We start from the raw sequence: 16,014 nt of genomic DNA, 5'->3' as shown, positions 1-16,014 counted from the left end.
CTTCAGACAGTACATTTATATTAAATGTAGTAGAAAAAGGCTACAAGTTGCCTTTTATGAGTGTTACAGACAGTGTTGTTTTAAAAAACAACAAGACTGCTCGAGAAAATTCATGTTTTGTTGAGCAAGAAATTGAAAATCTCCTGCTTAAAGGCATAGTAAGCGAAATTGATAGTATTCCTTATGTAGTCAATCCTTTAACCGTAGCCTACAATAGAAATGGAAAACCAAGGTTAGTCTTAGATTGCAGACACATTAATCCTTTTTTACACCAGTTCAATGTGAAGTTTGAAGACATAAAAGTTGCAGAAACATTATTTGACAAAAACTCTTTTCTATTTACTTTCGATCTGAAAGGAGCATATCACCATATAGACATTTTTCCAGAGCACAGAACATATTTGGGGTTTTCATATTCTAGATCAGGACATACAAAGTATTACGTTTACAATTCTTTACCATTCGGCATAAAAACAGCAGGACACATATTTACGAAACTTTTGAAGGTAGTTGTTACATTTTTAAGAGCAACTGGACATAAAATCATTATGTTTCTCGATGATGGGATCGGTGGTCATTCAGATTATGAAAAAGCTTTGCGCTCAAGCGAGTTTACCATGCAAACGTTGGTTGCTTTTGGCTTTTTACTTGCTGACGAAAAGTGTAATTGGGTACCGACACTGAGATTAGTTTGGCTTGGGCATGTTCTAGATATGGCACAGAATATGATTTTTATATCATATGAAAGAATACAAAGATTAGAAATTACATTAGATTCCGTGATATATCAGGTATGTCGAGATAGAGCAAATATAGTTCCAGTAAAAGTGTTGGCCAGAGTCGTCGGACAGATAATATCATTACAAAGCGTAATAGGTAACAAAGTTCGTTTAATGACAAGAGAATTATTCAATTGTATCAATGCAAGAGCCAGTTGGAATGCTCCTGTTAAAGTAACAGAATTAGCCATGAATGAATTACAGTTCTGGAGAAGCAATGTAAGTACACTGAACAGAAAAGGGAGACAATTAAACGAAAATCATGTGTGTCTGTATAGAATATTTGTCGATGCCAGCGCATTTGGCTACGGCGGGTATGTAGAGAATAACGTAAGAGTAAGTAGTTCAGTTAGTCAAGGAATAGTAAAATTAGAGTCCCAGAAGCTCCCGGAAGTGAGGAGAACAGAGTACGAAAATTTCTCAAAGAAGGAAAAAACAATAGAATGTATGTCGTCCCCGGAAGTGGACTTATTAGTTAACAAAGAGTCCCCGGAAGTGGACTTACTAGTTCACAAAGCGTCCCCGGAAGCGGACAATTCAGTGTCTGATTCATTCAGAGGAACCAACAGCTTAATTAATACTTTGTCATCTGAGGCAGGTGATGAGACCAGTAGTAGGTCCCCGGAAGTGGACACTTCGATTTGTGATAGGTCACATGATGCGCGAGTTGAGTTCAGTAGTTTGTCCCCGGAAGCGGACAGTATTGCAAGTGTAATGTTTCCTAAAGCAGATAGTATGTTAAATCGTATGTCCCAGGAAGAGGACATTATTACTTGTAGCATGTCTCCGGAAGCAGACAGAACAGTAAGTAAAACTTTTCAAAACATAGTCAGTTACGTGAAAGACACGTCCCCGGAAGTGGACAATACAGGTAAACATGTGTTATGTTTAAATGCAAATGAAAATTGTTTTTTGAAATCAAAACAAAAAGTTTCCGACACGGAAGTCATAGGGCAGTGGGATACTCTAGAACAAAGTCAAAGTTCAACATGGCGAGAAACCGAGGCCGTTAATAGAGTACTCCATTCGCAAGCAAATGTTTTGCGAAATTCCTATGTTAAGGTTTATTCCGATAACAAAAATGTTAAAACTGTGTTATTAAACGGTAGTCGAAAAACACAAATTCATAGTATCGCTTTAGATATACATAAGTTCTGCGAAAAAGAAAACATCATGTTGTGTCCGGAATGGATTCCCCGGGAAAATAATGAAAAAGCAGATTATCTGAGTAGATGTTTTGACTGTGATGACTGGTACATTAGTCAGAATGTATTTACTTATTTAGAAAATAAATGGGGTCCACATAATGTAGATAGATTTGCGTCACATTTAAATAAAAAATGTGCAAGGTTTAATTCACGTTGGTGGGTTCCAGGCACAGAAGCCATTGATGCCTTAGTTCAGCCATGGGGGCAAGATATAAACTGGTTGGTTCCACCACCAAGGCTGGTTACAGCTTGCATTAACAAGTTAGTAGTAGAAAAAGCCAAATGTACATTAATTGTTCCATTTTGGAAGAGTGCGCCGTTTTGGCCATGTTTGACAAATAATGATGGAAATTTTAGAGATTTTGTGAAGGAAACAAAAAATTTGAAACGGACAAATGTCGTTTTATCAGGATCGGGGAACAATGGTTATTTTGCTAAAAATCCATTACCGTTTGATATGCTAGCACTAAAATGTTCGGTGTAAAATTATATTTGTTAACAACTGTTTCATGAAATTAGAAACTTACGTTGTATACGACACTATTTTAATAGTATTAATTCTTTGACAGGTGTTGGTCTGAAGGACACAATCAAACATAAACTAGACGAGGCAGGGATACATGGAGAATTACAACGATCAGTAACGGACAATATGGCGAGTTATCTTTTACAATCAAGGGCAGACAATACAGTAAAAAAGTATCAGAGTTCTTTTGATCAGTTTAAATCATATTGTGATATAAACAGCCTAGTATCTAAACCGGCGTTACCTATCAGCGTAGCAATGTACTTTACCAGTTTACTTGATCAAGGCAAGTCAGACAATGTCGTGTCTGCAGCTTACTATGGAATAAAATGGGTACATAATATCAACGATCTTCAGGACCCGACGGAAAACAGTATCGTCAAACAATTGTTAGAAACCGCGAAACGTATAAGTTCCAAGCCAGTACAGAAGAAAGACGTTATAAGCTCAGAAATGTTACAAGCACTTTGCTTAACATATCAAGATAGTGTTGATATTATTGATTTGAGGGATTTGTCAATGATTATGTTAGCCTATGCAGGTTTTCTGCGTATGAACGAAGTCAGTAATTTGCATTGCAATGATGTACAATTCAATTCCGACCATCTAGTTTTGAAAATAAGGCAAAGCAAAACAGACGTTTATAGAGATGGTTCAGAAATAGTTATTGCTAAAGGTTGTTCTTCTGCATGTCCGTATTCTATGTTACAAAGATATATGTCTGCAGCACATTTGTCGATTAACTCTGATGAATATTTGTTTAAACCTGCATTTAGATCAAAACATGTCGCGTCTCTTATAGGAAAGAATAAAAAGTTAAGTTACACAAGGGCAAAAGAATGTATTGTTGAAAAATTGAAAAGTGTTGCGCCGGGCCTTAAACTTGGTACGCATTCTTTAAGGGCAAGTGGCGCTACGTCCGTAGCTAACACCGGTGTATCAGACAGGTGTTTAAAGAGACACGGTCGTTGGAAGACCGATGTAGCAAAGGATGGTTATGTAAAAGACTCTCTTGAAAAAAGGTTATCTGTCACAAAAAATGTTAAAATTGTAAAGAACTTAAGATTATTTAAGACTTGCAAGAGTTGCATATAAAGAACATTGAATTTAAATTTTTCAGCTTCTCTATACTTTGTAATTTTCTATAAATGTGTCTCGCAAATCGCACAACAGTGTCTGTTGTTGATTTTGTATAGTATATAGAAAGGACTTTTTGTACTCCGCGTTACATCGTATAGCGGAGTACCTTTGTCCTAGCGTTATTATCTTTCAAAACCTGTTTTGAATGCTCGAGTGATTCGAGATCAGATATAAATAAGATTTTTTGGCGGTAAGAAATTAGTTCTAGCGATTCACTCTGTGCGGTGACATCGTTAAATTTAAATTCAATGTTATAGATCAGAGGAACATTATTGTAATACTTACTTTATTTACACAATAATTTGTAACCTCAATGTTGAGGAAACGTAACTTATCTAGAGTTAATAGTTATCCGACATATTGTTCATAAAAGATCTTTCAAGGATGAAGCCCAACATTCAGTGGTAAAAGACATGTGATAAAAGGGCACAGGTTTCCAGACACTGGTTTTTCCTGGGCGAGTCGACCACGTTTTGGAAATCTTTTATGAATATCATGTAAAACATATTCAAAGATCGTTTGTTTAAACGTATACATTTTGTGTTTGATTAATTCACATGTATCTACGGCTTGTATGTTTAAATATGTCATCGCAAAATAAATGTGTCTCGCAAATCGCACAACAGTGTCTGTTGTTGATTTTGTATAGTATATAGAAAGGACCCTGTTAGTGAGACAGTGCAAACTGCAACATAGGATAAATAATCAAAAGAGCAAAACTGAAAACTGTTGAAATCATCCACGGTCCCAGTAGGTTATCATGGGACAAATTGTAGTTACAAGAGTCTTTGAGACATGACATACTTTACTATCTAACATTTAACAAAACTAAAGAAAATGCACCGTAATCGGAACCATAAAGGATTTTTTTTTTGTCATTTGGCAAATAGTTGGTAAATGTTTCTAAAGGGTTAATACCTTTGTTTTTGTACTGCTTACTTGTTTTTTTTTTCTTATTTTTAGTAAATTTTTTATTTAATCAACGGAATCAAATAAATGCTACACAATATACTAAAAAGCTTGATCAAATGTCACTTTGATTATGTTTGATTATGCTTGTTCAGTATGGTACAATGGCTTAACTCAGGGTTTGAACAATATGTTGCTAATTACTCAAAATAAAATGGTTAAATTTGTAGTTAATCTTGATTCCAGAACCCATATTGGTTTTGAACATTTTAAATATCTTAATTGGTTACCAGTTGAGACAAGGGTTCATCATTTGATGTTTTGTTATATGGCCCCTCGGTGTATGGATGAATATTTTGAAGCCCAAGATTCTGTGCATAAATACTACACTAGGCTTAGAAACAAAGGAGGTTATGGTCTTCCTAAGGTAAAATGGTCGGGCTCAAGGTCATTTTTGGTTACCATCAGATATAACAAAAATACAAAAAATGCATCATTTTAAGGTTGCTATCAAAAGTCACTTAATGAACAGTTTGTAGTTGATGTCAGTTGGTTGCATCTTTATCGAACAATTTTTTTAAGTTTAGCTGTTTGTTTCGGCTTAGGTATGTCTTATTTCTAATAATATCTTAATTTTAAGCATTTAATTCCATGGTATGCTTACAGTGCGATCTACAAGTGGTGCTTTCTCAAAAACTTGGTATTACTAAACCAGTATTATTGATTATATATGATTAAGTATTTCTGTGATATTTTTTGTTTGTTAAATATTTCTGTGATATTTTTTGTTTGTTAAATTTGTCCACTAGATTTTTGTCTCTACAAATTAAATTCAATTAGCTGTGATAATTACATTTCAAAGTTCACCTGTGATATGCAAATTAATTGTGATGTTATCAGAGTTTTATTTCAGTGTCTTTTAAGTTTGCCACCAGGCCCTAATCCACATAGCTCTAATCTGAATTTTGACAGAGTTAGGCCCCTTTGTGTGTGTGTGTGTGTTTTTTGTTGTTGTTTTTTATTGGTGTAGCTCTAATTCATAGTCAAGCACTGAAAGGTCGAGCGAGCTGTTTATTGTAATGGTCAATGTTGGTTTTATACATGAATGAGACAGCAAAGTTCTATGTTGCCTGTTTTAATTGGTATATTGTTTCGAAACCACATGCAAAGTCATAAAATGTGTATGTTCTAGTCTCCTGTAAATCTTTATAGATTTGTCATGTATATGTTGTTTTTATGTTTTTTATATTGTAAATATCAGTGTTTGTTTTATACATGAATGGGACTAAAATAAACAAATTAACTAACTATTATAAGGACCACAATAGAAATAAGCGCTGGCACTTTATTGTGTTATCCTTGATATTGGAAGCATGTCATGGTTTAATTTGTTTTGTTTGTTTTCTCAACTGAAACTTATATTCATTCTATTTTAGTAATGCCGTTATTTTATTATATATGTTTGTAAAGCATTGTATGTTTCCTATGCCGAAATCTATCTATCTATCTATCTATCTGTCTGTCTGTCTGTCTGTCTGTCTGTATGCCGAAATCTATCTATCTATCTGTCTGTCTGTCTGTCTGTCTGTCTGTCTGTCTGTCTCTCTCTCTCTCTCTCTCTCTCTCTCTATCTATCTATCTATCTATCTATCTTTTCAAGTAATGTAATGAATAATCGTTTGTGAATGTTCCATCTTTCCCCTTAGACACACATTGACGTTTTTTTTTCTTTTTAGATCCTTACCAGACGAAGTAGCAGAATCTTCTCTCGCACCATTAAAAATAAGAAACTCGTGTCTCGTGCGAGCCGCGTGCCAACCATACAAATGGATAGACGTTGCTAATACGAGGCTTGCTAATTGTCCTAATGAACAACGCAAAGGATATTTAGAAGAAATAGGTTTACGAGAGAATCAGAAGTTAATTTCAGACATATTTATAATGTATGGGAAGACACCAAATTCATGGAAAGGAATTAAAGTCCACTGTCCATTGACAAAACGTTATGATGAGGTTAAAGTGAAATTATTCATTAAGGTGAAAGTTGGTGAACAATGGGAAGAAAGGGATGCGCAATATGATGTAAGTAACAATTCGAGAGTAATGGTCAAAACATTATTGTACCGTATGTATTGAAACGGCAGTAAAAGCTATGGCATCAATGTTCTGACCTTATATAGTCTTTATAGAATAGGGCATGTATGGTAAAACCATGTAAAATACTATTAAATGTAAGAAACATTTTTGTTGAATTCATTATATTTGTTATTCATCGGTTGACAAAATATACAGTGCGTTGATGTCATTGTTCCCATATGACTGTTGTTGGTTTAATTGTTCGTTTCAGAAAGCTCTGTCTGTTTGAAAATATTTAGAAATGTCGATAGCTTGCAATAAAAAGTTAAAAAAAAGCTTGAGCAAGAATTGATAGTATATGCTCAAAGGGAGAGAACTGTTTCATCAGTGTATGCGTAGATGAAGCTTATGCCAATACACCAATATAAATCGAATATTTGTGTCTACAGGAGCATTTAAGGCACATCTTATTTAATTACTTTGATAATGATTTTCAGAAAAATACAATAGGCTGATATACTGTAAATTGTCACTGAAATATCATCAGTAATAAATTTAACATTTCGTTTCAGCGAAACTTTGGTAAAGGGGATTTTCTGGTATTCGAAGGTTGCAAGTTAGATGGTTTTGTTGCCATCGAAGAACGCCCTTTAACCAAGAAGCAGATAGGCCCCGAGGGCGGAAAACTATCCACACCATACGATCCAAATATGGAGGCTACTATTCCTAAAGGAACGAGATCGAAAGCCTCTCTAGTCAAAATGATGGTTAGTTTCCTCGACTACCATGATCGACTTGATCATTAACAATTAATCATACCTAATAACTGATTACCGTCAGAAGAAGTGCAAGAAACAACTCATTTTTAAAAACTATTCGGTGGATTAGCAAATGTAATATTAGATTGATATCATTTGACACTCAGCTTTTACACATATTAATTTAGTAGTTTTCTAATATAGAACACTATCCACGTTATGATTTCTTGATAGCTGACGATGTCGTCGGATAGACTTTTTGTGTTTTTCTGCCTCTCAACTTGGAGGTCAGCTCCCTCATATTTACAAAAATCTTAACATGCTAAAAGCGCAGGCCTGAAAGCTTATACAAGTATTAGAAATAAGAGCGACCCGATAAAATTTTACTCTAGCTGTATTTAATTTTATAGGTGCAACCAACTGATAAACCAGCAGAACGACAGTATCGCGCCGCCTGCCCTGAAGATTTCAAACACATTAAAGCCACCTCACATGCCATAGAATTAGACGGAATCAGCATGGAAGAGAAAAACATTTCCATTAAAATACCATTTACTGTACTAAATGATCCTAACACAAAAATTCTTGTGTTGAAGTATACAAGTGACAATATAGAAGTGAATGATAGCGAGGGGATGTTAGAAGAAACAGGGGAGAACATTTTTACTGTAAGCTCGGGAAATGGAGGGTAAGTGCAGGCATTTCTTATTTCGTGCTTTCTTATTTCTAAACTAGAGCTGTGTGATAAAGTACAGCAGTAGAGTCCTTAGATATATTTAAAGCGCATTTTCATAAAGGAACGATATTAAAAGACGTTTGTTCTGCCTCCGAGGGGCATTTCCAAATGTGATTTGTTCGGCTCAGTTCCTGATATATTATAATTGTTGTAGATAATTTAATTGTCATATTCTAGAATGTTTCGGAAAATGGCTTGAATTTTTTTACATTGGTGGTACTTGATATCATCTCCAGTGTTTTTAAAAATCTTTTCTTGTCTTGATATTAATACGTATGTAATCAAAATATTATTTGCTTTGCATCAAGAACTACAGGCACGACAATCTGACTGAAGTACATCTCCTATTACGCTACGCATAGGATCTGACAACGAGCTATTGATGGCCTCGTTCTGACAACCCTTCCTCTAGCCAATCAAAAGTTAACTTACAACATTCTGCAAGCTTTAAAAAGCCTTGGTATTTGATATTAACAATTTTTATGTAGAAAAATGTCAGACAGCCGGTTAGCTCAGTCGGTAGCGCATTTGCTCTGTAAACGAGAGGTCCCGGGTTCGAGCCCTGGATTTACTACAAATTTTTCTTACTCTTTGACATTCGAACAAGTTGTCTGATTGGTTAAAACAAAAATAGATTTGCGAAAATAAAAATAGCAATCTTGGAAATCCAAAATATACAGAAGACGAATGTGAATGGGTCGTTCTCAGATCTTCGTTTAGAAGATCAAGTACTTTAGTCAGATTGACAGGCACGAGTATCGGACCTGGGACAAAAAATATGATCAGACTGATAAAAACCCCTGTTTTCATCCTAAATGAGTCCAAAATGAAAAATACTCGTATGTATCATTTGAAGGAGGCTCATATTTCACTACATATTTTTCATTTTGGATTCATTTAGGATGAAAACAGGGGTGTGTATTAGTCTACTCATATTTTTGTCCCAGGTCCGATAGTCGTGCCAGTGCAGGAAATATGCATTCGTTCTTTAGAGGAATAATATTGCGCTCTGAAAGTCGCGAAATATTTCTCGGTAGAAAGCCAATAAGCCATAAATATTTACAGCACTAACATGGTTTGTATTTGTATTCTTGTCGTGTAGTGGTGCTCTACAGGTGTAGTTATAGAACGTTACAGAAAAATCAATGTAAGTTTCTATACTTCCAGAACGGTTTTAGCAACAGTTGACAGAACGTACAGTACCGGAACTGAAGCCCTTGTCAGAAAGGAGATGGAGGTCCTTCTAGGCAAGAAACAACTCTGCAAACTACTTATTTTTGTTGAAAACCAAAATGCTCAACATGAAGCACAAGCTGACCTGAACCAAATCGTGTTGAGTGTTGTTTGTGCTGAAAAATATCGACTGTCAGATGTTATTAAAGATAAAGCTAAAATTGGTCTAATTGAACTTCCGAAAAGCCAATCTCCTGATCGTCTGCTAAAGCAAGCAGACGACATCAAGCTTGAAATCAAAGGGAGTGTGTCACTTGACCCGGATATACCAGAAGATGCTTATACTTTGACCTACCTTGAGGGTTCTGATAACTACGTACGATTTCCTGTGAAAGTAGCAGATTTCAATGGGAAAATAACTTTTGTTCTGCGTCTAGGGAGAGATAACTCTGTGCTGCACACATACTTCTGCAGTGTACAGGATATTCTAGCTTTAATTGGTAAGATTTACTTAGCATTTCTGTTGCAACTTTAGCTGTTAGTATCGTAGTGTTTCCTATAATTAAATTGTTCTTTTGCAATTTGAAGAATTTGAACTTTTAGCTATTAGAACAACCTCATTTGCACATTTTAATAAGTTTGCACAAACTTTCTACCTTTGAGCTATATATGCTCTTAAACGGACGTGAGCTTTCGTATACAGAAAAATAAACCATCTAAGTTTGATAAAGTTTTTTAATATTTATACAAAAAACATCTGTACGTTTAGCAAAAACAATGTCAACCAGGATGCCAATGGAGCAAGTAGTGTATTTTTGATAATGAATTACTGGAATAAAAATAGAACTCTGAACACAGTTCCAGTTTGGCAGTACATCTTCTCTTCAGGAAATATAAATATTGTTTAACGATTTAAACACCTCTAATCCTATGTTTTATCCTGATAAACACTTAATCCATAAGACAAAAATTCATAATTAGAATGTCAGAAAAGTAATAGCAAAGCCAAATCAATTAATCAGTAATTTGAACTTTGAAGGCGTTAAACATTTCATTTTGAATCTAGTGCTATGATGTTATATTGAGTGCTGTTATATTAGTAGTGCTATATATAACTTTATGCACTCACAGTCATGTTTATGTCGGTAGCATAACTATAGATTTATATATTTTGAAAACAATTTTGTCATATATTTCTGTGGGAGACCGGAAAAAACCGGGTTATGTAGATCTTCATTCACTTTCTCTTTGTCAGCAACAATGAGCACAAGATCTGCATATGTTATAACTGTTCTAGATTTTAACCGTAGAAGTTGTGCCATTGCTTATTTAATCTTAGTCACCGCTGAAAACCTTAAAGAAAATTTAGAATACTGGGTCAAGGTTATAAAACTGATTTTGGAGAGCACTTGTAAAACTTGGGCATATGACTGACGGTTTCTTAACACAGCATTGACATTGGAAGTGGTAAGATTGCATTCTTTCCAAACTCAGTTTTATGACCTTGGACCAGGAATTTTCAAAGTAGAAGTAGCACAGTGGTCTTAATTTGTTTTGTTCATTGTGATTACCGTATATATCTTTCACCAACAATTAACAATGGTTGCGGTGTATTTACAGTTCAAGGGTACATAGCGCCTACCCCACCCGCTTCTCCAGGGACAGAGGACGATGTCTTTAGTAGTTACCAAGGTATGAAAAGGACCTTGACCTTGACGGCGATCTCTTTACTGCGTTTTTCTGAACTAACATATTTGTTGTACTTGCCCTAAAACCAATGTGCCATGTCTTGTAGGGTGTTGGGTTACATGTTTGTTTTGTTGTCTGCAGTTCTTGTAAATTGAAATATGTCACAACAAGCTTGTGTTCTACTCTACATTAAATATCTATGTGTTCTTCTGCCAATTTGTAACACTATTAATATGTTTAGAGTCTATGTGTTCACGCTACAGCTATTACCATTTTTACTGATATGGTACGTCACGTTAAATCTTGACAGCCACCAATATAAATTCCAGAGCGTCTCTCAATTTCAATTCTCTGCGGGCTCTCACTGCTACATCGTTTTATAATAAAATGCTGTTTAATTTGTCTTTCCCTTTTCCAATAAAATATCTAATAATCTTTACAGCACAAAAAAGCCTCTCTCGCAGGTAGAGTGAGACATGGGTATTAACAAATGCAGGTATATTTTAGTTTCAGAGAAGACAAAGGAGGAACCTCAGCCAGAGAAGGAGACGGAAGTTATTAAAGATAAACTTAGTATGTCTATTGTACCCGTATATTATATTCACAGACACCTTTTTCTTATAGTTTAGAGAAAATTAATCGTTCAGACGTATAATTATGTAAATTTTATAAAAAAGAGTTTTGCTTTTTTATTTTTACTTTGTATTTACCAGAAATAATGATATCATGTATACTAAATATTAAAATGGCTTTGCGGGGACATTTGTGCAACTTGAGATCATTTGAAATATTATTCAGAGCGTTAGTTTGAAATATTCCTATACTCGATTATCTTGTTGAACAAGGCCCCGCAAAAATTAGTAGCATATTATGTAACTGATAATAGTCCAATATGATATTGATGTTTACTTTAATTGTCATAAGAAATGTATTTTTACTTATTCGACACAGTGCTTAATGTAGGAACAGAATTTATATATTTCAACAGGAGCAAATTCGATCGTGTACGAAAGCGTATTGCCGTTTACACAGTGTGTCCGTATTTTCATCAGTACTGAAGCCTAAGTCTTTCACTAGAACGATGTATTTTCTCTTGTGATTAACAAGTTACTTTTCACTATTTATATAATACTTCTGCCAGAAATGTTTTTTTTTTCTCAATTGTTACTGACTGGGCTTTTACAAATTTATTCATGGAAATGTATGCACTAATTTCCTGAAAAAGTAACACACATATACACATGTAATTAATTAACCGTCTGTTAATCTAAATCTGTACACTTCTTAAACACACTTTCAAGATGGATATAATTATCTAATGTTTCGATATCTGCATATGAAACTAGATATTTACATTTTGTATACTAATAATATTTTTATTAATTAAACGTAAAATGTATTTTTACTTTTATGATATCATTTAATGTTACAGAAAATATTAGTATTTCTTATCTGTTTGTTTTGTTTCCGTAATAGAAATCTAGGTGTTAAAAAAAGTCTAACGCTTACAAATATTCCATAGGGACTGATCGCATATACACATTTAAAACTGGATCAAATTTTAATAATCCTATTCAAACTCTAGTGATTTAATGTTTTAATATATCCGACCATACAGGAAAACCAGAAACAATTTTGCGGTCAAAAACGTACGAATTTGAAGACAACAAGCATGGTATGGTGACTTGTATCATATACGTTGTCTTCTTTTCTTGTTTGCTAGATATTATAATAACAATTCAAGCATTTGTCTTGTATATTTTGCATATTTTTGTATTTTTACTTTTATACATTTGTATGTTTGCAGCTTTATACAACACGTTATTGCGTAGTTTGAGTTTGCTTAAGCAGATTTTAGATGTTCAAATTTAAATTTTAGTCGCAGTTTAAAAGCTTCATAGCATTAATTAGTATTTTTTTCTACATCACGCTATGTATAACATAAAACTGATTTGGTTCACTCTAGCGACCATAGTATAAAGAATTAGATACTTATAGGAATGTACGACCAAAATTTCAGTTGCACGGTAGAAACATTATATATGATCTCTTATAGTATGCAAAATATCGCATGGTAGTTCTAAACATTTATTAATATATGGACGTATAGTAAAATAGTATATATATGTTTTGACAGTAATTTACACTTTTAATGTAATCAAATAAACTTTAATACTGATAATGCAGAAATACGAAGTATTTAAAAGACTACAATAATGAAGAACATATCATTTATTTTCAGTGATGATTTACAATTGAATAGCTCATTTTCAGGTAGATTATGTATGTATGGACAATTATATGTACAATTAACTTAAGGAACTGCTGCATATGGAATAGTGGAATACGACCACCCTAAAAGGGATATTGAGAAAACTAATGACATAATCTAAAATAAATTGTCCTTTTTCTGTTATATTTACAGGTTTTACACCGTCACTAATGAGGGAGACGTCGTCGTCCTCAGTATCACTAGGTATGATCTGTTATGCATGGGTAAAAATGATAGATTTAAATATTTTGTTGTTCAAAATTGGACAGAATCACGGCAAAAATATCCATATCCATTGTAAGGAATTGTGAACTGTTTAACGTATGGTAGAGTTATTGTGATATGCCACCGAAAGGTATTGTTATCTGTTGGTCTGCGTTCAATTACTAGTAAATTGTTTAGTCTAAATTACGTAGAATACTCCTAAAGGGATACATAGAAACTATTAACAGAAATTTTGAAATGATATGTGAAATAACTAAATTAAGACAGCAAATTTGAGAAAGATATATATTTTGCCCACGATAACTAAACGTGAAATCTGTAAAATGTAACATATAACAGCTTACTACATTTATAGACACTAAAAAGAGCTTTGATTGGATTGTCAAAATAGGAATTTAAATACCTTGTATGTTTATCTATTTTAGATGAAAATGAGCCAACGGAACCGGATAAAGAAGGTATGTTTACATATATGTCAAGGTTATTCATGTAAAACTAAACACTTGTTATTTCATAGGCGAGTATAAAAACAGGCACACCTGACAAAAATGTTTATCTCAGATTGTCCTTTACAATTTTTGATCATTTAACATCCTATGCTGATTGCATTTCGTTGTATTTCAGATGCACAAACTCTTTCGCATGGCGTTTATATACTTTCTCTTTCAGCTTCCTTAAAAATCCTCAACAGAAACAGTTTGGTGAATCTTGCAAAGTATGTAATCAGTGACGAAGGGAGTCTCCTTGGTGTTTGCCTGGGTCTAAAGCCTGAGAAAATCAGCCAGATATATAGAATGTACCGCCATAGTAGTTCACTAGCGTCTTTCTACGTGTTGTACGAATGGAGAGGGCGGAAGACACAAGCAGATTTGGCAGACAAACTTATACAAGCACTGTTTGACATTGGAAGGAGAGATCTTGCTAACATTGTGTCTGATGTTCGCAAACAAAATCGGGGACTTTCATCAGAAGATTTTGCCCATTTAAACACTCGACAAAGGACAAGGAGATCATAGAATAAAACCATAGTAGACATGATTTAATGCGGCATGTAGTTATAAACTACTGTACTGCATTTAAGAACTTTTCGTTTGAGCTCAAACAAAATAAGTTCGGGAGAAAGATACATTATATTGTGTTGCTTGCTTACACACTTCGCCAAACGTTAGTGCATATGGAAGAAGTGAGGGACCACACTAACCACTATACCGAGTCTAAATCATATAGCTTTCACCAGCGCTTCTGTTGTACTTTGTTTATCCTGAAATTTTGCTAGGATGTCTTCTTGCAAATTGTTATTAACATATGACGGGGTACTAAAAAGTTAATCAGTGCATAGCCGAAGTTTTGTCTTGTGATCTTTTTAATATACATTGTATGTCATTTTATAAGTTTATTTACAAACATTAAAGATAAATTATGTGATATGTCAACAAACGTTACTGAATGTGACTTTCAAACTTTGTTTCAAAACGAAAAGTAATTGCTAGTAACCAACTGGAAGTGCAAATGAAGTTATTTTTGTTCGTTTTTTTTTATAAACAAAAGTACAAAATTCATTGCAATTCCTAAAACAAACACATGTGAACTGTCTGGTGCATTCTGTAAATGTTGTGCAAGATGAGTTCTGTATAGATGCCTGTCTACAAAACGATGGTATCGTATTACCTTGAGAGTATTATGTAAATTATAACATGTAAGTAGTGCAATCGAATAAGAATATCCAAGGTGTTGTAGAACTTCATTTCGTTGTTGCTTGTGAAATATAATATATAGTTATGTGCGTGTGTTTGCTTGATTTTGTTCAAGAGGAGCTTTATTTGGAATATAAGCACCTTGCAATGCTTACATGAATTATATTCAGATAAATTATTGAAATGCAATGCAATAATAAGATTAATTTTAAAAGATCTTGTAGTTTACTTGTTTGTTTGGGGTTTAACGCCGTTTTTCAACAGTATTGGTGGGCAATTAACCTAACTAGTTTTCCTAAATTCTGAACCAGTACTAACCTGTTCTCCGCAAAAATCTGCCAACTTTACCACATGAATCAGATGTTGATTACGAATGATTTTAGACACAACGCCTTTTATCAGTCGTCACGGAGAACATAAGCCTCGTCCGGGGATCGAACTCACGACCTTACGATCTATAAAACTGCGGTAAATTAATTCTGCAGTCTTCCCATTCAGCTAAGAGGGCGGACTGCAGTATTGTTGAAATTCATATCTGAGACAGCTTCTGTAAATGCGCTTAAATAAAACATTTTCATATGATAATAATATTTCAAGCATTTTTTCAGCTGACCATTTCATTTTCAGTCATTTTAAGGTTTATTAACCATTGTTTTGTGAATACTTGACTAATTTGTTCAAATACATTTATACAAAGGCCAGATTGTAAGAACTAAAGTAAGCCAGTCTAACCAGTATTTAGTGTTACAGTTAAGTATCTCTCTTGGTGAGAGTTAAGTTACTTGAATACCATTCCAATGGCCCGAGTTATAGGGTAAGATGCAAAATT

General features: G+C 34.0%; 2 protein-coding genes across 8 annotated transcripts in view; both read left to right on the top strand.

The window, feature by feature from the left end:
- The window catches only part of LOC123553966 (uncharacterized), a 39,431-nt gene extending 24,030 nt beyond the window's left edge, over positions 1-15,401 (top strand). For 2 of the 7 annotated variants that reach the window (XM_045343753.2, XM_045343752.2), the window contains exons 10-19: positions 6,299-6,644; positions 7,211-7,405; positions 7,807-8,084; positions 9,300-9,805; positions 10,926-10,997; positions 11,502-11,567; positions 12,613-12,669; positions 13,420-13,470; positions 13,917-13,949; positions 14,161-15,401. In XM_045343753.2, coding sequence (XP_045199688.2) covers positions 6,299-6,644; positions 7,211-7,405; positions 7,807-8,084; positions 9,300-9,805; positions 10,926-10,997; positions 11,502-11,567; positions 12,613-12,669; positions 13,420-13,470; positions 13,917-13,949; positions 14,161-14,507 — 1,951 coding nt within the window. In that variant the 3' untranslated portion in view covers positions 14,508-15,401. The remainder of the gene's footprint in view (positions 1-6,298; positions 6,645-7,210; positions 7,406-7,806; positions 8,085-9,299; positions 9,806-10,925; positions 10,998-11,501; positions 11,568-12,612; positions 12,670-13,419; positions 13,471-13,916; positions 13,950-14,160) is intronic. The other 5 variants (XM_045343754.2, XM_053548621.1, XM_053548622.1 and 2 more) reach the window with 5 other exon arrangements.
- On the top strand, positions 57-4,273 carry LOC128558644 (uncharacterized). The gene is made up of 2 exons (XM_053548623.1): positions 57-1,583; positions 2,557-4,273. Exons 1-2 carry the CDS (start codon positions 57-59, stop codon positions 2,566-2,568), a joined length of 1,539 nt encoding a protein of 512 aa, XP_053404598.1. The 3' UTR covers positions 2,569-4,273.
- Positions 15,402-16,014: the final 613 nt, after the last annotated feature.

This window comes from Mercenaria mercenaria, chromosome 7, assembly GCF_021730395.1.
Source record: "Mercenaria mercenaria strain notata chromosome 7, MADL_Memer_1, whole genome shotgun sequence".
NCBI classification, from domain to species: domain Eukaryota; kingdom Metazoa; phylum Mollusca; class Bivalvia; order Venerida; family Veneridae; genus Mercenaria; species Mercenaria mercenaria.
The sequence above is the reverse complement of the archived record's forward strand: the minus strand, read 5'-3'. Positions and strand labels throughout refer to the sequence as shown.